The sequence below is a fragment of the Trachemys scripta genome, chromosome 3 (assembly GCF_013100865.1).
Source record: "Trachemys scripta elegans isolate TJP31775 chromosome 3, CAS_Tse_1.0, whole genome shotgun sequence".
Taxonomy (NCBI): domain Eukaryota; kingdom Metazoa; phylum Chordata; order Testudines; family Emydidae; genus Trachemys; species Trachemys scripta.
Window position 1 is genome coordinate 6,259,143 of NC_048300.1, and position 23,264 is coordinate 6,282,406.

Here is a 23,264-nt window from a genome sequence, read left to right on the forward strand (position 1 = left end):
TCCACCTTTGTGTGCTTGTCTTGTTCTATCTTATGAAGAAACATGATCAGACTTTAACACCTAAATCCAAGAGCTAACACTTAAAACTGAGTCTCCATTTTTCCCAACAAGCATATTTGATATCATCTAAGAAACTGTCAAGCAGGAGGTTTTGCTGTCTTATAAAGAGAGAAGGAATGAGAGAGAGTATGTTAAAGTTATGGTTTACGTAATTTTTAAAAATGCTTTAAATCTCTAAACTTTTTTCTTTTTGTATATTTAATATATATATTGAACAGACTTTCTGAAATTGGTAATGCAAAACAAATTTCCTGGCAACATAAACCTGAACCAAGTTAGTGTTGTCGTTGAGGCAGTTAAATTAATAACAAATAGGTAACTTAAATTTTTTAACATGCTAAAAACCCTATCCAGTCCCCACCACAGCAGATAGTATTGCTCATACTTAACTAACCCTGCTAATAGCCTTGGGACACTTGCTGAGGATTTTCCAACATGCCTTAGTAGACTTATAGAGGGGTCCAACCCTTCATAAGCCTTAATAGGTTAATTGGGATCTCTTAATGATTCTGGTGGGGGGAGGATGGTTTTATTAGGTTTGGCAGATTTTCATGGCCCTCAGGGTCACAAGGCCCCTGATGAACCTAAATAGAACTGTCCAAAGACTGACCATCTTATTAGGCCTGTCAGGTGAATAATGATTCAGATTTTGCTCATCAAGAAAGAACAAGCTTTCTAAGGTTAGGAAGGATTGATTGGCCACTGAAAAGGAATCTGTGGCTCACATTGGATATGTTTAAGCTCTGCCCACCTATCTCATAAGGCTAATCACAGAACCTCACATTCCTTATACCACCTGCATGTAGGGAGTATAGGGAAGGGGGAGAGGTATACATTTGCTAATACCTGCAGAGTGGACCTCCTGTGCACCTCCTAAGATGTGCAGGTATTGCTCTTATGGATGTGAGACGATCCACTGGAAGGACAGGGATCCCCCTCCCCCTGCTCCTTATCTCCTATTCTTCTCCCAACTTACAAATCTCATAAGGTCCCCAGGAAAGGATCCAGCTTTCTGTGCCCATTCTAAGGACTGCAGGAAAGGTGATCCCCTCCTGTATGTGTAAGGAGGCACCTAAGTCTGAGTTGCAACATGGGAACAAACCAATGGTCTATTTAGTTCAGTGCCCAGTCTGTGTCAGCGGTGAATGCTGGATGATTGAGGAAGGCATAACTAGGGGAATAGGCTATGAGGGAGTCAGTAGGAATGGGGAGAATGTTCTGCCCCTAGATTTTACCGTTACTGTTATGAATGTCTAATACTGCTTGAGACTTACTAATCTGTTTTTCTGAATCAGATCCCTTAGAAGTGAGTCCCGTTAGATAGTTATGCAAGGTGTTTATTAAACATATATATATATATATATATATTCTTTTTATCCATTTGGAATTTGTTGACTTTTTAAGTTTCCATTTTTTCCTTTATTATGGGAAAAGTAAATGGGAACACCAAATTAGTCTTCTCTATACTGTTCATTAATTTATATATCTTCTCTCACCCTTTTCCTTTCTAAACTAAAAAGTCTTAGTTTTTTTAATCTCTCTCCATGTGACACATCCCCCCTCTTCCCCGGCTCTCAACACCCGCTCTATGACTCTAATAATTTAAGTTTCCCTTCTCTGAACCTCTTCCTAATTCTGCTGCTGGAATACATTTTTTAATGCATTTCTTTTCAGTTGTGGAGAGCATTTGGTAACTAAAATTGAAATTTTTCATTTTATTCTCATAATTTCTATGTGTTTTAAATATTTAGCTTGTTCATCTTTTCACCTGACTTTGCTATGTTAGTGTGTAGTAAATGTGCAAAGACTTCTAGAATCTTTGTAACACATTTTATTTTAATTGAAATCTGCAGAAGTTGAAGAAGCTCAGCAATCAGAAAATACAACAGGAGCAGAGTCTAGTGGCCTCTTTGCAGACCAGGACCAACAACTAACTCGAAGCAGTAGCACTTCAGATGTTACAGACCAATTTAGTTCTGATTTTTTTCAAGGTAAATTTTGTGACATACAGTAACTATACAGTATTAAGCTGCCTTTGAATCTCATTAAACTACATTTGTGAATTGGAAGGAAAAATGTCCCATTGCTGTTGTATGAATGTATATTTATGCCATAATGTCTGTTCATTTAAGCTATGGTACAATAAATCCTGTTATTCAGTGTTCTAAACCCTGTTTTTTAAATAACAAATTTAAATGTAACATAAACATACTCCTAAAATAATACCTCCGAATATCTCCATCCACCCACGCATTGAGGATGTTCCATAGTATAAGTATCTCACTTAAAAAGTTAGTTTTAACCCTTTGAAAGTGCATTAAAAATGGCCAAGGAAAGTATATTTAACCTTAGTCTTTGGCTACATTAGAAAAATTAGGACTTAATTTACCAGTGCAGCTCCTAATTCAGCGTCACTGGATGCTGTAGTGTAGGTAAGAGCCATTTATTTTTACCATCATGCTTTAAAAACAAGTTCTTCTTTAGTGATCATAATTAAAATGTAATTTATCTCTTGCAAAAAAGTAGTGCTACGATTGTATTTTTCTATACTGGAGTTCTTGGTAGTGTTAATTAATTTGAACTCTTAACAGGGTTAGATGACTTGGTGAACACATTAGAATACTACAGTTTCCTCTCCTTGTGCAACCGCTGATGAACTGCAAGTCCTAATTTTCCAGTATAGCTGTAAGCTTAGAGTGGTCACCAATAAAACATTAACGCTTCCTGCTCATAAGTAATTCTTTTTGCACATACTCCCCATTGTAGAGGAATACAGTGGTAACATTAATTACGTGCAGGTGGTAAACTTAATGAGCTGACCAGTTTTCAAAATAGCTTCGGTGAACTCTCGCTCTTCCCCAGTGTGGACAAGAGCATTCATAAAAACTTCCTGTTTATAATGTTTTGTTTATTGGAGAATATGTTGCAACCTTCCATGTGAGTTAGTTACAGGCGCTTTATACTATGGCGGGTCTACACTTAAAACACTGCATTGGTTAGGTCCCTGCCGACATAGGGCTGTCTTCACTGGTAGTTAGGTCGGCGGATTATTCATACCCCTGAGCAACGTAGTTATACCAACGTAACTCTATAGTGTAGACCAGGGCTTTGAGTACCTTACCAATGATTGAAAGACAGCTATCATTGGCTAATAATTTACCTATATAGTTTGAGATGTTTCCTCCAGGGTTTATCTGCTGTGATGCTGACTATACTCTTGGCTACATCCATTTGCCTGCCATTCATCTAAGAAGTATAGGGAACAGTCAAGCAAACTTTCTTATCTGCCTTATTGAAGGGCCTCATAAATGGACATTGAGCAGTTTAGTGAGATATTTGATTTCATTGTATAATTGATTTGCCATTAGCACATAGCCTGATAATATTTTACCTGCTATGCCCCAGAAAGGAAGTACCAGCAGACAGGTCACATTAGTGGAAAGGTGTTGGGAATCTTGAGTGGCCATTCTATGTGCTCTATCTGTTCTGTGGGAAATATAACTTCATTTTCCAGCTCTGTTGTTCCAACGCTTTTCACAAGCACTAAATTCTCTTTGACAAGTGTCTCGTTTTTAGTTAAGTTGTAAAAATCAGTTTGGCTTTAGGCAGTTGTCATTTGGAGGTGTAGAATATCATCTTTGTTAAAACAGGACTTGTCTCACAATGAAAGCCACTGAAAATATCTGTGATTGGTGTGTAACTTGTCATTTCCAGAATCTAGCACTGCGTTTACATTTCACACACCACAGCTAAAGATTTTAGTTGTATTCTCATAACGGCAGTTTTTTACACTATTTATGAGGGAATTATCCACATAATTGAATGCTTTCATGATATAAATGATTTCACAACAATTCTACACTATCATATGAGAATGTCATATTCAGTCACTTCTCTGTAAATATTAGAAAGATGAAAAAGATGCACTTATTTAGTGCTGTTTTGAATCGTTTTAGAATTAGCCCACAGACTCCATTTCCTTAACTGTCTGTATTTCTTGTCTCATTTGTTTACTTTTTAAAATTTTGATTATGCAGATAAAAAGACTGAGAGTTCGCAGAATTTAAATTGTTTGGATTCCAAATCCATTCAAGACAAGAAGGGATATATGAAGAAAGAAAATGAAGCCGAACATGTAAGGCAAAATTGATAGACTCTGATCCAAGTTCTAATATTTGACAAGGTCCTAAGAACTTTTCATTTCTAATTATTAATATAAATCTTTAGAAAGTATAACAACTGAAATTTTAAGTTTGTGGATCCCATTGATATAGAAATTGGAATAAAACTGTAGCTGTTAATAGCAAGTATTTTGAATATTCTGCATCTTCTAATACTATAAGGCTGTAACACTCGTTTATGGAAATACTATAATGAAGATTACATAAAGCAACAGATAAAGACTATGTATACGTGTGTGTGTGTTTGTGTGTGTGTGTATGTATATATATATAAATAAACACAGAGTTCATAACTGTCATATAAATTAAAATATATTCATTACCGAATTGCATAGTACTTAAACAAATGTTTGATAGTTCATGAAGTGTTCAGAGAAATGCCTTTCTCAGCACAATTTGCACCATCAGCCATTTATTTCAAAACTTTGTCTATGTCAGCATTCTGACTGACAGGTTTTTTTAATTTTTCATGTTACTTTTGAATAAACAGCAGAAATAATTGATGATTGAAACTGGTGATACTGTTAAAGGTGCAATGCAATATCAAATTGATGACTGTAGTTTGAAACTCTGGTTTGGTCCACTGCTATTAAGTGGGTGTAATCTAAAAGCAACATTGGGACTGCACACTTGGCTCTAACAGAGGGGGAACACTATGTATTGCTCTGCTGCAGTTTCTTTACCCAATTCAGGCAAAGACAATGGTGGTGGGAGTAAGAGATTAACCCTCCTCCCCCCTTTTTATGTTATTGACATGCTGGTCAAACTATTTACTACCTCCTGATAATGCTGCCATCAATATTACACTTCCCACTTCCTTGGCAAGTTGATATTGAGGTTGTGGCCATATTTATTGCATAAATAACTGAAAATATTATGTGAACCAGTGCACAGCTCAAAAATTACTACATGCTGGATTTATCTGACCACTGCTCAACATGAACCTGATTTGTTGGGAAAAACAAAACTGTATGCAGTCTTCCAAACATGCTGCATATGCCTGAGGATTGGTTGTCAATTCCTTCCCCACAAAAATCAGCTGTGGGGCCACATGTTCCAGAAAGACAACCTCTGCAAATGAATTCATTGCCTCCTGGATGGCAGTGCTTCGGCCTGAGAAACCAAATAGGGTGAAAAGTTGGTCATAAGGCCTGACCAATGTATCAAGAACCCTTAAGGTCTTTTGACATCTAGGTCATCTTTCCTTTTTAAAAAATTAAGAATATTAATTGCAAGTAAAAAAAACCAGACCTTTTGATGTAACATTTTAACTGATAAGTTTTTAACACCCATATAATCTAGGAAATTTAGAGTTAAAGTTTCCACAGCAATTAACTCTAGTAACATGCTCCTACTCTATGCCTTATGTGATATGGTCTTTTATTAATAGAATTATAGAAATGTAGGACTGGAAGGGACCTTAGTAGGCCATCTGGTCCAGTTCCCTGCACTGAGGCAGGACTAACTCTGAATAAGTCAGAGTTAGTTTTCAGTGATACTCATGTATAAATGTATATGCATCTTAATAGAGGAAAGTATTCTAACATCTTATGGGATATATTTTTCAAATTAACCAGAAATGAATTGAGAGGAATTCAATTTTATATTTTTTCTGAAGGTTTTAATACGAAGGAGCAGCAGTCCAGCTGAATTAGATTTGAAAGCAGACTTGCAGCAGTCACTTGGAAATCATAGAGAAAGAGAAATGAGTGAGTTCCAGGAAACCAAATTATTTTTCTAAGGAGTAGTAGTTTGTGGTGGCACGTGCTAATTTGACTAATCACATATATAATATTGGTTACCTTTAACCATGTCTTTGAAAATAAGATTTTTTTTTTTTTATTGTAGAACATTGCTTATGACACTTAGTAATTCCTGTTTACTTTAGGTGAAAGTGTTAGCAGTGACATGTTCATTGGCTACAATAATGAAGTAGAGATTAGCCTGGTCCCCTGGCAAACATGTGAAGAAGAACATGAAGTTAATATACCAACAGATGTTTGTGTAGATGCAGATGCTCGTCACTGGCTGCAGCTTAGTCCTTCCGATGCTGCAAATTTAACAGGTACCTAGGTTCAAGAAAATGCAATAGATATTGTAGATTTTTGTCACAAAACGGTAGAACTTACACATGCTAGTTTATACAACTCAATTTGCATGCACTTTTTTGCTTTTTAAAAGTGTTTGTTTTAACTGAGATGAGAATTATTTGACATTAAATGTAACCCTAATGGCATGGTTCACCTTCTAAGATAAAATATTGTAAAATCGTAGTAATGCTTTATTTTCTGAATTTTGAATAATATTAATAACACTGTGTACTGCACTAGTGTCTAGAAAGTTAACCCTTCCTCAGAGAATGTGTTAACACTCCTCTTACACTTCATCACAATGATGTATCGATTTGATTCCCTAGGCCAAATGTTGCACAACAAAATACACGCAGACACACACGAAAATGGAAGACAATGAAACACACCCAGCAAATGTATACTGAATGTTATTAAATGAGGGACAATTCTGGAAAAACGTGATAGTGAAAAGAATGTCAGACATCACTAGTATCTCAAAGGGAAGGACATCTCCAAGATCCTTGTTTGTCCTCTGGTTATCTTTCATCTTGAGATTTGGTAGTGACATAAGTAATTGGATATTTAGAAAGTGGAGAAAGAGATCTGTAGTCACAAGAATATCATGTAAGGGTTAAGAAACTGGGTCTACTAGAGTTAAAATTGGCAGTAGAACTTAATATCCTACTATTTAATTACACTAGATACCATTTTAGAATCATAGGAATGTAGGGTTGGAAGGGATTTTGAGAAATCATTAAATCCAGGTCCCCGCACTGAGGGAAGGGGACCAAGTAAACCTAAACCATCCCTGACAGGTTGTCCAACCTGCTCTTAAAAACCTCCAATGATGGGGATTCCTCCGCCTCCCTGGTAAGCCTGTTCCACAGGTTAACTATCCTTATAGTTAGAAAGCTTTTCCTATTATCTAACCTAAATGTCACTTGCTACAGCTTAAGCCCATTACTTTTCATCCTAGCTTCAGTGGACGCAGGGAATAATTGATGATATCACTGAGACACTTTTGAAAATCCTATACTTAGTTAATATCTCTTCCAGCCTGCCAACTCTTGAAATGTATCATATTTTAATGAGAAGCAACTAATATCTTTATGAAGATTTAAGAGGCAGGTTGTCTGTACACAAGGGCAGGTATTTGGCTCAACCTTGTAAGTGTAGCTTTGGAGATTAAAGAACAAAGTTCTGATGGCCTATGATTGATAATTGGTATAAAAATAGAAGACTGAAATGGTAGTTAACTTCTGTTTCATATGGAAAGCAGTAAGGGGGCAAAACTAAAGACATGTCAAGTACCTATACAAAGTTCCTTCCAAAGGTTATCAAAGAATATAGTGGTACTGACTATATTCTCGTGCTTTTGTTCCTTGCTTTTTATTTTTTATCTCGTTTCCTTCAGATAGAAACTTCATTACCACTTTACTTTCATAGAGTGCATTTATTGGAGATTAGAAAGATACTACAGGTCTGTCTCATCTTACGCGGGGGCTCCGTTCCGTGGTTAGCGCGTAAAGCAAAAACCGCGTATAGTCAAAATTACATTGAGTTCAATGGCGGGCGGAATCCCCTGCACTACAGGTACAGTATTAAAATTTTTATTTTTCTCTCTTTTTTTTTGCCGACCGCGTAAAGCTGAAATCGTGCATGCTAAATGCGCGTAAGATGCGACAGACCTGTATAAGTAAATAAGGGGGAAATCCCATTTGCTAGCCATGATTCAGGAAGAAAGAATGTGCTATTCTTCAGTGCTGTTCTTTCCTCATGACAATGATTTTCCCAATATTAAACATTTGGAATCCATGTCTTCAAGCTCTAGCTTTGAATGCTGAATCAGAAATGGGAATTGCAGACTCCCTTTATTAAAAGATTTAGAAAGTCAGACTGAAGATAATGGTAAATTTTAATTCAGTATTTATACTCTCTGAAACAACCACTGTATTGGTACAATCTTTGTCCAGTTGAAGTCAGTAAAACTCTTACTGATCTGGGGGGAGAGAGGTGGGCAGGCTTTCACCCTCTATGTTGAAGTTTTTTGTATAGTATTGTGCATATGCTTTAATTATGTAGAAGTCTCCAGTGTCATTAGGAAATGCATTAGAATATGGATCTAATGAAGGGAACTTCCTAAGAAAAGTCAGTTTTTTAGTAATTTTCCTTTACCCTTTTCATTTTAATTGTTGTAACTTTGACATATAGGATACAACATTTATGACTATGTATTGTATTCTTTTGGTGCTTTGTTCTTTGTAAAGGCTACCTTCCATCTAATTTTTAATAAGTGCATCATAGATTTTATTTCAGTAACTTAATCAGGTAACATAAGAATTTTTCTGGTAGGCTATTTTCTATGATGAGATATAGTTTCAGGGTTAGCTACTCCATTTATTCAATTATTCTTTGAAATACTACTAATATAATGAATAAGTGCACCCAGTTCAATAGTTCAGCTTGTCATCAGTACAAAAGGAGATTGTAATATAACATATGTTAAGGATTATTACCTATGTGAAGAAGACAAATTGCTAGCTTGCTTTCTATCCATAATACAAGAACTTTGCTCTTTGCATATGCAGAAGAAAACTAGTTTTATAAAATAATTTGATCAGTAACCTAGAGTAGAAAGGCAAATGTAGTAATAAGATTGTAATTACCTAACAGAATGAGTGTGCATAACTGTATTTCACATGTTGAGAGAGTGTTAGTCATGTTAAATATTAATATCTTTCTTTCTTTCTTTTTTTGAAACCATTTTTAGATTTAGTGGGGCTCAAAAATTCCAAGGTTTAATTCTTTGAGTTAGCTTCATTTTCTTCTGTCTGATGTAAAATATTTGAGTTCATGCAGAAAAGATGGATGATTTGGCCTTTCATATCCTTTGAGGGATTCAGGTTTCCTTGTCAATGCTGGAATACTTCTGTAGAGCTCCCTGAGACACCCCCTTCTCCTATGGCACCACAGCTCCCTCAGAACCTTTGAGGGTTTCACTGAGCAACCAGCATATGTTAATAATGCATCATAATTCTTGGGGGGGATGATGCCACAGAGAGCATCCCGCTCCTAAACTCATTACCTCCCAATGTGCAGAGCACCTACTCTGTAGTGCACCTGCTTGAATGGCTTCTCTTGGACTGTGGAAAGAACAAGAGCATGCTGTGGAACTGTTGCCATAACTCCTTCGGAGTTTCCACTGTAAATACTCCTCTTTTAGCTCCCCTCTGTGCACTGTAGTGGAGGGGATAATGTGATGAATTTCCGTAGATGCAGTAAAAGGATACATCTAACTGGAGCTCACTTATGGTTTTCAGTTTATATTTTGGGTATTCGCGTTAATTTTACTTAGTGTTTTCATTAATACCTGTTTCTCCAAAGGTAAGTGTATTTGGTCTTGTGATTTAAAAGTTCTCTGAAGCTAAATTTACAGTTTGTTTGTAGAAGCCTCTAGTGCTGGTGTTGGATAAGAGTTTGTAATCGGTGGTAATAAACCTATCAGAAAAGAGAAATAACATGAAAATAGCAAGGACAGGAAAAGTTATGCTAATTAAAGTTCATGTATGCATATTGTATGACATTTTTGAGTGATCGCACATGGCCATTCCACTGTAGGCGTGGGTGCTCCTCGTGCACAGAGGCCAGATATTTTTTTCCCCTTAGCAGTACCCATCAGGTGGTTTGTGCACTTTATGTTGCCACATGCTGCTGCGTGCTGGTATAACGGGATGGGGCCACCCCTGACTCCCCTCAGTTCCTTCTTAACACCAGTGAGGGTGGTCGGAACCATCTGGGTCTTATTAACTCAAGTGCCTTCCTCTCTCATTGTAGATAGTTGCAGTTAGTTATGGTTGGTTAGTTTTTTGTTGTTTTTTTTCTTAAGTAAGTTAGCATTAGGTTTCTGTGTTTGTATCCATTTGGACCGGTTTTCCTCTTTTGGTACTGTGCTCGGTACCAAAAGGATGCCTTGCTCCCCAGGATTAAGTCCTGTGAGACTGGGAGTGGCTGGGTCACTACAAAAAGTAATTTTTCCTCTGTTGATACTCACTCCTTCTTGTTGGGAATGGGCCACATCCACCCTGATTGAATTGGCCTCGTTAGCACTGACCCCCTGACTTGGTAAGGCAACTCCCATCTTTTCATGTGCTGTATACTTATACCTGCCTATGGTATTTTTCACTCCAGGCATCTGGTGAAGTGGGTTATTGCCCACGAATGCTTATGCCCAAATAAATTTGTTAGTCTCTAATGTGCCACAAGGACTCCTCGTTGTTTTTGCTGATATAAACTAACACAGCTACTCCTCTGAAACGTACTCAACAAAGTTTCAGGGAATCCCACTCCTTCCTTCCTTGATGTTTTCTATAATTGGCTTCCATGTATGCCTACCTGTATTGTTTAATAACATAGTCTTCTTAATTCCCAAACAATCAATGTTTTTTGTTACTTATTTAAATTCTCAAAGTATAAACATGGTGGAAATGTAGGGTTTTTTGCTAATTGAGAATGATTTAATTTATATCCAGAAAAATCTCCAAACTTCTCCATGATGATTTAAGTGGTTCAAATAGTTTTACATGGATTTCTTACTAATAATAGCATGTCATCCCCTTGCAGTGTAATCCTGGACATAGCCTTCTGCTTCTGCTAGTAAATGATAAGTGGGAATGGTGCTTAAGGGGAAATTCTACCTAGTGAAATAAGAAAAAAAATGAAATTGTAAGCATTTTGTATGTACCACCACTACAGGGCATGAATAAATCATTGTAATCAAATACCTAAACTTTGAACCCAGAGCAAATTATTTAGGAGACTCTAGATACTGCTGTTAAACCCTAACAAAAGCCTTCTCTAATTACATGACCATCAGTGACAACAAATTATTCTTTGTCTGTCATGTAATGTGCCATTATCTGTAGATACTACCCACTTCTTGTGTAGAATAATTAATGAAGCTCAGTTTCCCGTTCATTTTGCCTAATCTGTTAGCCATGATTTTAGTAAGTAGTAGTCTGTGTTTTAATAATGAAAATCATTATTTCACTGTTTTGAATCTTTTTGTGTTTTCTGAATGGGGAAGATCACACAGTACTTGGGGTATTAGGTAAATTTTATTTTTTCCTAACTAAATTAATTGTACTGGAGTCAAAATTTCCCATATTTGACTCCTAAACTTATAAAGAAAGCATTTGTTTGTTCCCATTATTAACTTATTGCATCTCAGGGAATGCATATGGCTAAATGTCTTTTTGATGTTTTATTTCTGAGTTTCAAATGCCAATCATGTTGGAATTAGAAAAGGAGAGACTGGATGAACCTCACAATAGGAAGTTCAAGAGGCTATAAAAGGGCCAAAATTGGATGCATCTCCAGGAGAAAAGATGAGATGACAGGGCAATTTTACCAGTTATCTGTAGAAACATTCCTTCAGAAAGTTGTTGCTCTGAATATATACTTTGGATAATGAATGCTTAAATTCATAGCTCAGAACTTTTTTCATGACCATTACTCCCTTGTTTTATATGATTGTTTGTGTTTTGTGGACCACAGGCATACTACTCATTGTATTTATAAATGATGGAAACCAATTTTTTTTATTCTATAGACAGTAGCGAGTTCCTTGCTGATGACTGCAGTATAATTGCTGGTGGAAACCTCATAGGTTGGCATCCTGATTCAGCTGCTGTGTTATGGAGAAGGATCTTGGGAATTCTTGGAGATGTGAACAATATCCAATCTCCTAAAATTCATGCCAAAGTTTTTGGGTATCTCTATGAACTATGGTACAAACTGGCAAAGGTATTGTTTTTAATGTGTGTTTTATTCTAATGCAAAGAGTGTGATTTTGTATTTGCTATAAAAATTAATTCATAGTATATTCTAATAAAAGCTTACTAAGCAGTAAAATGCACTTTTTATTAGAATATTTAAGGAATTTCAACTGCTCATGCTGGTTCTTTTAGTGATACTGTAATTTTAACAGTGAAGTAACCAATAAAGTGAGGTGTTTGGAGGGAAAGGTTGTATTGTAAATAAAGAAAAAGGATGTTTGAATTTCAGTAAAAACACCTGATAAGAGACAATTCTGTGTAGTAACAAAAAGGATTTAAATTAATATATTCTGAGATGGTAAAATAGTGAAATAGAAGCAATGAATTAAAAGTACAAAATAATTCACAAATGTTGGGAGTTAGTGTAAATTTCCACAATACACCCTTAAAATGATAATATTTGATTAGGATGGAGGAATACTACCACACACTTTTCTGTTGAATTTGAGTTCATTGGAAAGTAAGTGTGTGTGTGTGTGCGCGCGCACGTGTGAGAGAGACAGAGGACAGCACTTCCAGTAGAAAGGCTGGGAAGTAATCATGTATTGTAAATAATACTCAATGTATTAAATATTTTATTAATCCCCTCCCTTTTCTTTTTAAATTAGATAAGGGACAATCTTGCTATAAGTTTGGACAACCAGTCTACACCCTCTCCTCCTGTTTTAATTCCACCTGTCAGAATATTTGCATCATGGTTGTTCAAGGTAAATTAGTTTTAAATTCTGCGCAGAGTAGTATTTTGCTGCATGTCTATATTGAATCACTTAATGACATTTTTACAGTGTTGCTTTCTGCAATCCTTGTTGTTCTAGACGTATTAGAAAAATAATCAGTGTCCACCCTTTAGCTATACTTTTGTCTCGAATAGCTAAATGACTCTTGAGAATCCATATTTAGAATGTGGCTTCAAAACATTTATTGGCAAGCATACATACAGTTGGTTGCTGTATGTTGCAAATTTGCTTGCTGGAGATATAGATTTGAATTATTTAGTAACTAGAAGAGATCTCTTAATAAAAATTCTCTGCTCTTTTCAGGCAACAACCTTACCAAATGAATATAAAGAAGGCAAACTTCAAGCATACAGGTTGATCTGTGCTATGATGACTAGGCGCCAAGATGTTTTGCCAAATTCTGATTTCCTAGTGCATTTTTATCTCGTGATGCACATTGGCTTAACTAGTGAAGATCAGGTAAAAGCTTGACTTAAAATAATTTATTTGCATTTACTATATTTACTACTGCATTTACACATTTTTACTACATTGTTTTGATGGCAAAGCCTGAATTAGCAAATTTGAAGCTGTGAAGTTGGAGGGAAATGGCTGTACCACAAACTACAATAAAGTATGGACTAGAAATGATTTATACTGTAGCCTAAACTATTCCTTTCCCTGTCTATGTATTGTATATTTACCTCCTTTTCTGTTCTCCCAAATTTTGTTCTCTCCAGCATGTAAACTTTCAAACTGCTCCTGGTTTGCTTGTTTCATGAGTAAGAAATAATTCTTGTTTTTCGAGTCATGTCCCTGCGGGTGCTCCACTTCAGCTGTGCATCCACCTTTGATTGGAGAATTTTGGTAGCAATGCCCATTCAGCTTGCGCATGCACCCTCCACATCCTTGTGCTCCATACAGAGGCAATGTAGGGCTGCATGGGCAAACTGCTCTCAATTTCTTCTCAATCTCCTCTTGCCAGAGATGGAATTTAGTATGCGCCTTTTTCCTCTTTTATTAGTATTCCTAGCATTATTAGTTCTTAGCAGCAGTAGTAATGGTACGTTTAGTACCTTACAGCTTTTGGAATGTTTGTTCACATTTATTTCTTTTCTTTAAAAAAAAAAAAAATTTTTTTTTGTTTGTGTTTTCCCTCATTGAAGGGCCCTAACAAACTTTCTTCTGTCTGGAATGTTGCACTCCTCAGGGTTTAAAATATGCCTCTCTTGTCAACAAGCAATCTCTGTCAGTGACGGGCAATCTCAGTGTATTAGTTGTTCCCAGCAAATGCAAAATCTTCACTTCTTTTAAGGGAAGATCCTTTAAGAGCAGGGAAATAAAGTATTGGCTCTTAATTATGGAGCAGATCTTAAGACCGGTTTCTGTCCCGGGTGCAGAGAAATCCTTCTGTACAGAGCCCCTCTACTTCAGTCAGTGCCCTGTCAACGTCAAGAGCATGGTCATGAAAGCTTCCAAGGTGAAGATGGCATCGAAACCCCGGCCTCCGACATTGTCCATGAGTGAGGTACCGACAGCGGTGCAGGGTGTACCGAGAGCTTCCCACTCAAAGACTAAAGAGGGTGATAAGAGGAGCAAAATAGAGAGTTCCTCAAAGACGACATGGTTACTCAAGACTTCAGGCCCCAAGAGGAGTGCTAATGAGGCTTTGAGAACTTCAGTCACTGCGAAGCACTGTAAGATGTCAACTAAATCCCATATTGCAGCAGTAAAGGACTCGATAGTGAAGAAAAATGTGAGCAACAGAGCAGTTTCGATGGTATCTGTGATCCCCTCGATACTGACATCAGTGCCTTGGACAATGGCATCCAGAACATCATCAGTGCCTGTACCAAGTTCTGTTGTGCTCCCAGTACTGTAGGAATATTGGTACCCAAAAGACCTCATGGTACTGAATGAGCCTGAGTCTCCACAGCTTGTGACCTCCAGACATCTCTCGGTACCAAGGTCTGCTGAGTCACCAACTGCTCATGTTTCTGTGAAACTTGCCTCTTCCACAACTTCTGTTAGCCATGATGAAGGATTGTCAGTTACGATACAATATGTGGAGGAGCAGTCTGACTCAGACTCTAAATTTTCTGTTGAAGGCTTTCCAGATTATTCTAGGAGACTTTATTTCTTGATACAGATGCAACAAAGGCAGGATAACAGACCCCTGGCTACTAACAGTTGGGATGACCAACGTTGGATACCTCCCCTCATGCCTTATGATCCCTCTTATTGGCCTAATTGGGGTCCATGGGCAATGTACCACTAGCAGTTTCAGGGGACCTGATTCAGTCCCATAAGGAACACAGAAGACCTTGTTCCCTGGCACTGTCCATCCCTCCTCTCCACTCTGAGCTAGAGGAGACCTTTGAGAAGCAAGAGGCAAGGGCAGCCAATGAGGTTACCCTTTTACAAACATCTTGTCATCATCACCTCGAGAGGCAGTCGTGACACCACTGCCATGATTAGCTGATGACTTCATGCAATTCCAGATCCTGATGAAGTGGGTCCCTTACACTCTGCAGATTCCCCTGGAAGAAATCCAGGAATCCCATCACAAGCTCCTGAACATATTGCACACGTCTACTTCAGTGCAGATGGGACTGCCAGTTAACAAAGCCCTTCTTGAGCCAGCCAAGACCATCTGGCAAACTCCAGAAACACACACACCCTCCCTGCCACATGTGCAAGTGGGCTGATTAAAAATATATACTATGTCCTGGGCATAGATTCTGAATTTTTATTTTCTCATCCAGCACCAAATTCTCTGGTCGTGGATGCAGTAAATGAAAAGGGCAGGCAGCATACCCCAAAAGCCTCACCTTATAATAAGGACTGGAAATATCTGGACCTTTTTGGTCATAAAAGCTACTCATCAGCAACGTTACAGCTCATGATAGCTAATCACCAGCACTGATGTCATAATATGGCTGCCTGAACTACAAGAAGTTTAATGCTTTTATTACCATTTTCCACAGGAACACCAAGAGCGGTTTAGCACCATAATAAAGGAGGATCAGCTTTTGGAAAAAGCATCACTGCAGGCTTCACTTGATGTGGTGGACACTTCAGCCAGGTCTGTTTCCACCACAGTACTGATGAAAAGAACTTCCTGGCTTCAGCTGTCTGAAGTATAGTTGACGGTGGAAAGTTTACCTTTCGATGGCCACAAGTGCTTCACAGACTCCAAAGATGATTAGCTTTATACCCTAAGTGACTCTAGGGCAACATGTAGGTCTTTAGTAATATGCACACCTGCAAATAAGAGAAAATTTAGCAGGTCTCAGTTGACACAAAGATCCTGCCCTGTTCAGTTTTCCTCCTTCTATGGGCCACTGGCTAAGAGCTCGAGATTTTCAAAGAAAAAGTCTTAACGCTACATCGACTGCTTCATCCCAGCCATCAGCATCATCTAAATACCACTTTTGATGGTTTGATTGAGACCAAACCACCCACTAACCAGCATTTCTCATCTGCATGACACAACCCCCACGCCTCAGTTTGGGCACCACTTCTATCTATTCCATCAAGCATGGGAAGCTTTAACATCGGACTCAGTGGGTAGGAGAATGGACATTAAGAGGAATGATAGCGTCATTGGTATTAGCACTAACAGTCAGGTAGGCGATACTGGCAGTAGAATGGCTGTACCCAGTGGGGTGAGGAATGTGGGCAAAGCCAAGCAGCAACAATTAAGATTTCTGTACACCAATGCAAGTAGCCTGGGTAACAAAATGGTGGGACTAGAACTATTGGTGCAGGAAACGAAACCAGATATTATAAGGATAACAGAGACATGGTGGAATAATAGGCATGACTGGACTACAGGTATTGAACGGTATTTGGTCAGGAAAGAGAGAAATAAAGGTGAAGGTGATGGAGTAACATTGTGTATTAATGATGAGGTAGACTGTAAAGAAATTAGAAGTGATGGAATGGGCCAATTCCAAATTAGAAGAGTGTGTGTGGGCCAAAATCACTTTGGGATAGAAAGCTACTAGAGGTTCCCCTGGACTAGTGCTTGGGGTATGCTACAGCCTTCTGGATCCTATTTGGATATAGATAGCTGTATCTTTAATGTTTTTACCTAAATAAATACTACAGGGAATTGTGTGATTATGGGAGACTTTAACTTCACAGATATAGATTAGAGGACAAACGCTAGTAATAATAGTAGGGCCCAGATTTTCCTGGATGTGATAGCTGACAGATTTCTTCACCAAATAATCATTGAACCAACAAGAGGTGATGCCATTTTAGATTTGGTATTGGTGAGTAGTGAGGACCTCATAGAAGAACTGGTTGTAGGGGATAACCTTGGCTCAAGTAATCATGAGCCAATTCAGTTTAAACTAAATGGAAGGATAAACGAAAATAGATCTGCAACTAAGGTCCTTGATTTCAAACGGGCTCACTTAAAAAAAACATTAAGGGAATTACCTAGGGAAGTGGACTGGACTGAAGAACTCAAGGATCTGAATGTGGAGGAGGCTTGGAATTACTTTTAGTCAAAGCTGCAGAATGTATCTGAAACCTGCATCCAATGCAATGGGGGGAAATTTGTAAGGAAGGGTTGCAGACCAGGGTGGATGAGCAAGCATCTCAAACAAGTGATTAAGAGAAAGCAGAAAGCCTACAAGGAATGGAAGATGGGATGGATCAGCAAGGAAAGCTACCTTTTGGAAGTCAGAAAGAGTAGGGATAAAGTGAGAACTGACAAAAGCCAAGCAGAGTTGGACCTTGCAAAGGGTATTAAAACCAGCAGTAAAAGGTTCTATATCCATATAAATAAAAAGAAAACAAGGAAAGAAGAAGTGGGGCTACTAAGCACTGAGGATGGAGTGGATATTAAAGTTAATCTACGCATGGCTCAACACCTAAACAAATATTTTTGCCTCCGTTTTTAATAAGGCTAATGAAGATGTTAAGGGTAGTGGCATACAACCTGGTTTACAAACGCTAGATCTTACCAGACCAACCCCCCATCTCTTCCTTTGCAAAGATAACAGATTTTTTTAGACAAAGGAAATGCAGTGGATCTAATCAACTTGGATTTCAGCAATGCATTTGATACAGTTCCACATGGGAAATGATTAGGTCAATTGGAGAATATGGGGATTAATATGAGAATTGAAAGGTGGATAAGGAACTGGTAAAAACAGGTCATAATGAAAGGTGAACTGTCACCCTGGAGGGAGGTTACTAATGGAGTGTCTCAGGGATCGGTCTTGGGACTAATTTTATTAAACATTTTTATTACTGCCCTTGTCACAAAAAGTGGGAGTGTGCTAATAAAATTGCAGATGACACAGAGTTGGTAGATATTGCCAATATAGAGGAGGACCAGAATATCATACAAGAAGATCTGGAAAACCTTGTAAACTGGAGTAATAGAAATGGTATGAAATGTAATAGTGCAAAGTGCAGGGCCATGCATTTAGGGACTAACAACAAGAATTTTTGCTGTAAACGGGACATGGAAGTGACCGAGGAGAAGAAAGATCTGGGTGCATTGGTTGATCACAGGATGACTATGAGCTGCCAATGTGATCCTGCTTACTTGCGTGGCTTGCATAAATACAATTTCTAGCTCCTGTGTTAAATCTTGGTGAAAGACTTAGCAATAAATCAATGGGAAATCAGGAAGTGAGTGATATTAGGAAATTATGGATTAACGTGAGGAACGGGCAATACAAAGAGATCTGCTCTTAAACTAAGTTTCTATTTTCGGGCAAATATACATAATGTAAAAACTACAGGAAGTAAGATATTTTAAACAAAATGGAACATCTCTAAAAATTGTTTTCCATGTTTTTTTATGAGGATATTAGTAAATCTTTAAAAAATGTATTCATGTGACGATGATTCGTGGGGAGAGAGCCTTTCCATGGCACCTATCATTGAAGGATGTTGTTCAAGAGGAATGTGAGAATCCTGACAAGGAAAAATGCCTCAGCATCCGAATGTACACAATTCGGGAGCCTAAGGATGACCATTATCTCTTATTTCCAAGATGAAATCTCAAACAGATTTTACTGAGTACCAAAACATTTATTTAAAGCAGGTTTAGGTAGGCAGAGTAAATGCTGTGCAATATAATTTTCCGTGCCACAATTATTAAAATTGTAGAGGGATATATACAAAGGTTTTTGTGCTGCCCTGAATATAAGAATCTGCATAAATCTTTATATTGCAATTAGTAGACACATTAACTCTTCCAGCAAACACCAAGAAATGGGAACTGATGTGTCTTGTGGTAGTAAAATGTTTAATACTCAGACAATGGAAAGCTAATACAGATCCAGTGTATTTAGAATGGTTAAAAGAATTGCAGACACATCTATAACTTGATGTATCATGGGTGCATTAATGCTGTAGCATGGCTGTTACGTGGACATTACAAAAACAACAAAAACTAGTATTCTTTGGCACAGTGGTCTTGGACCCCCCTCCCCAGTAAAAAAATTAAAAACAAAACAAAGAACCAGCAGAAACTTTAAAGTGGGATGTAGGTCATTTTCAACAAGATTCTCTCTTCCATGTAGATACCTACACAAATTGGTCAGACTTTCAAAAAATGCATCACCCAGAAGCTTCTGTTGAGAACAAAGGGATCTTCTGGGTGCTGAGCTCTTTTGAAAATCTGGCCTCCGTTGCTGATGCTGAGCTGTTTTGGAAATCTAGCCCTGTGTGTTTGGATTCCTTTATCTTAGTGTTGGTAATAATGACTGCTATATTAATTTAATGTCTTGTATTTTTTCATCTTGTCATTGCAATTTTTGTTTTGTATTTCTTAAAAAATCAGTGCCAAAATTTAAAATGAAATGCTCACTGCAATGTATTCTAACCATAAACAGTCCTTGTTTCTCTTTTACTGTAACTTACTATCACAAAGTGGAATTTCGCTGGCATTTTTAAAAACAGGGAACTTACTGACCAGACAACACTCTCATCTTGGAGCCATTTTTAATTTAATTTAATTTATTTTTTATATATGACTGTATATCTTCAATATATTTTTACAGTCTAGAATTTAAATCTGGTCAAGGTGTAAAAAACACATAGTGAATGCAGCTCCTTAGTTATAAACCATTCTGAAGTGTTTGTTTTGTCACATGTTAACGCTGTCCTTTTGTTCTTACATGGCTTGCTGATTTTTGCCTCTTGGTGGCACACTTGACTGCAAGTTTCCTGTCATGTTGTATTCCCTTATTTTTTTGTCTACTTTTAAATTATCAGAAAAACTGCTCAGAGGAATCATTAACTTTTTGTTCCTTTTGATTTTCAAAACTCATGAATAAATGAGTTTGTTCTGATGATTACTATTTTTTATTTGAGTGTCACAACTGTGATTAATATCATGCTGCTAGATCAACAACTCAGATATGTTTCCTAAACTGAGGATAAAATCTGCTATAAATAGACATGTACGAATTTTTACAGAGAATGTGGTTGTATTAGCCAAAAATAACTGATTTGATTTGGGAAAACTTTGTTTCTCAACTGGAAAAATTATAATACACAGCAAGCATATTTGTACCAAATGTGGTGTAATATTATGACCTGACATCAAAGTACTCAGTCTTAATGCCTGCTGCTCAACAACTACAATATACTACTGTATAATATATTATATTCTATTGTGTAAACTTTTGATTACATGAACCTACATATTTGTTAATAATTTGCTACCTATTGATATATTTGTATAATAGGATGAAGTACCATTGGACATATAGTACGCATCATAAACAGGGCCCTAAGTACATAATAATTCTGCAGAATTCACCCCTTGCTTCAGAACTGTAGACCAGAACCTAAACATTCATTTAAAAAAAAAAAAAATCCTGGCCCTTAAGGTTGTGATGAAAGCCTCACAAAGAAGAAATGGTACAAATTTATATTGTGATATTGTTTGAATCTGCAGACCGCCTGAAACAGTAGCTCTGACAAATATGAATTACCCCTTTCAGCTCAGTGGGGTATTAACTTTGAAATCTAATTATGCAAATTGCATCATCAGTCTTGTTAACTATTTCACTTCTGATCATTTTAACATTTAGCTAATGTAGTAGTTATCACATAGATTCAAACATTTACCATAGCTGCTTTGGTGCCAGAAACCCCAACAGTCCTTTGCCTTATCTGCCAAAGCTTCTGATTTCCCCTGACAGAGTCTATAGCAGTGTTGTGGATTTTCAATACAGAAATCTACAGCACACTCAAAATTTAAAATTTATCATTAGAACACAATTTAATTTAACATCGCGTTAAAATGGAGGTGATATTGTAATCTTTATTTTCATGTTTATTTCCATATGTAATTCAATAAAAACATAAGTTTTCTAATTTATCTGAAGCTGCCCCAGGATGCCCCAAAACGACTGCAATGGAGTGTCACAATGCAGTGGTTTGGGGGCAGAATTTAGATCATGCTTCTCAGGGAACTAAATGATGCCTTAGACCTAAACAAATTACTGTGCAGAGCTAGCGCAACTTATTAAACTTCATATAATTAATAATGTAGATACTGGTAAAAAAACACAAGTCAGTGGTATTTAATAGATTTGTTTAAATGAATGCCTAACAACTTTTTATATAGTATAGTAATATCACAGTTACTTAATATTTGTATTATGGTAGCACATATGGGCCCCGATCATAGACCCAGGGCCTCATTGTGCTAGGCACTGTACAGACACATACAGGACAGTCCTTACCCCAAGGACCTTACAATCTAAGGCCTGGTCTACACTAACCCCCAATTCGAACTAAGGTACGCAACTTCAGCTACGTGAATAACGTAGCTGAAGTCGACGTACCTTAGTTCGAACTTACCGCAGTCCAGACGCGGCAGGCTGGCTCCCCCATAGACTCCGCGTACTCCTCGCGCTGAGCAGGATTACCGGAGTCGACGGGGAGCACTTCTGGGCTCGATTTATCGCGTCCAGACAAGACGCGATAAATCAAACCCAGAAGTTCGATTGCCTGCCGCCGAACCAGCGCGTAAGTATAGACAAGCCCTAAGCAAATATTGTGACTAATAATCACATCCCCTGGTGGTTGGGCACTGCGACTGCCCGGTCTTCAAAGCTCACAGGGACGAGAGAGCACAAAAACTGAGGACCACCACACAACCATGTTGCTTATTTGAGCTAAAGTTCTTGTGTGGTTATATACTTAAGTAAATATATAGCCCAGGGGCCTTTTCACTGAAATGTGCTATCAAGAGTTTCATGGTTCCGCTTGCAAGTTGGCACCAGTAATAAGCCTTTTCTGAAATGTTTCATTATTTTAAAAACAAAAATCCCACAAACCTTTTATCACAGATGCAAACCTATTATTGAATAGTTGCTCACAACACAGCTGGCATGGTTTTCATTATGACAAAGAGGTTTGACAGCTTTCTTTCAGAAAAGAAATCATGCAAAGTATTAGCAAGAAGATACTAGTTGAACAGCCAACACAGTTGGGTTTATGTCAGTGCAGAGGCATCCAGATGTGTATGCATATTTATCTGCATACTGTATATATCTGGATAACTGCATATAGGGTACTCTTAAATTGGTAAGGACAATACCTCATAGCTAAAGCATATATGCTGTCTTTATTTGCTTATCACTTTATTTCTCTCACAACTCTAGTCAGACTGGCAAAGACAGCACTCCTTATTGAGGGCTATATGTGTGCGAAAATTGAATTTTTTTTTTGTTATTGATTTTCAGGGCCACCCGGGGGGGGGGGGGGAGAGGGGGCAAGTGGGGCAGTTTCCCCCAGGCCCCGCAGGGGCCCCCACGAGAATAAAATATTCTATAGTATTGCAACTTTTTTTAAGGAAGGGGCCCCTGAAATTGCTTTGCCCCAGGCCCCCTGAATCCTCTGGGCAGCCCTGTCGATTTTTATATTGCTAGAAAAGGAATAAAACTAAAAAATATCCTTTTGATTTATGTTCATACAGTATAATTAATAGTAAACGTGACCTAACATTTCAAACTTGCCAGAAACGTCTGTCTCCTCTATTGAGGTATATAAAAGAGCAATGTAAGAGAGAGTGTTTTATGCAAAGCTCCCAAAGGCATTGTGAGTTTAAGATTTAGCAATTAGCTTAGAGAGAGAGAGAGAAAGATAGTGATGTAACTGAGATGCCTGTAATTTGGCCATACCTGCCTCTAATAACAAACATCCCTGTACAAAGACATGAATAATCCTATGCAACAATTGCATCACCTTTTTTCAGACTAGTGAAATCGTATTATATAGTGGAAAATAAGAATTAGTCATAACATACGGTGTGGGAATACCCTCCCACCTTATCATTTTAAATTTTTATATACAGATAGAGAACATATTGGGCTGATATGCCATCATACGCCACATGTTTATACTGAACTT

At 37.6% G+C, this 23,264-nt stretch overlaps 1 protein-coding gene across 5 annotated transcripts in view; it reads left to right on the forward strand.

Annotated features, from left to right (window-relative positions):
• The window catches only part of RALGAPA2 (Ral GTPase activating protein catalytic subunit alpha 2), a 275,841-nt gene that overhangs the window by 90,219 nt on the left and 162,358 nt on the right, over positions 1–23,264 (forward strand). For all 5 annotated transcript variants that reach the window (XR_004644914.1, XM_034764036.1, XM_034764035.1 and 2 more), the window contains 7 exons: positions 1,914–2,051; positions 4,098–4,195; positions 5,860–5,950; positions 6,130–6,306; positions 11,922–12,115; positions 12,756–12,854; positions 13,188–13,343. Coding sequence is in view for 4 of the 5 variants with exons in the window: in XM_034764036.1 (XP_034619927.1) it covers positions 1,914–2,051; positions 4,098–4,195; positions 5,860–5,950; positions 6,130–6,306; positions 11,922–12,115; positions 12,756–12,854; positions 13,188–13,343 (953 nt within the window). In the remaining variant the exon portion in view is untranslated. The remainder of the gene's footprint in view (positions 1–1,913; positions 2,052–4,097; positions 4,196–5,859; positions 5,951–6,129; positions 6,307–11,921; positions 12,116–12,755; positions 12,855–13,187; positions 13,344–23,264) is intronic.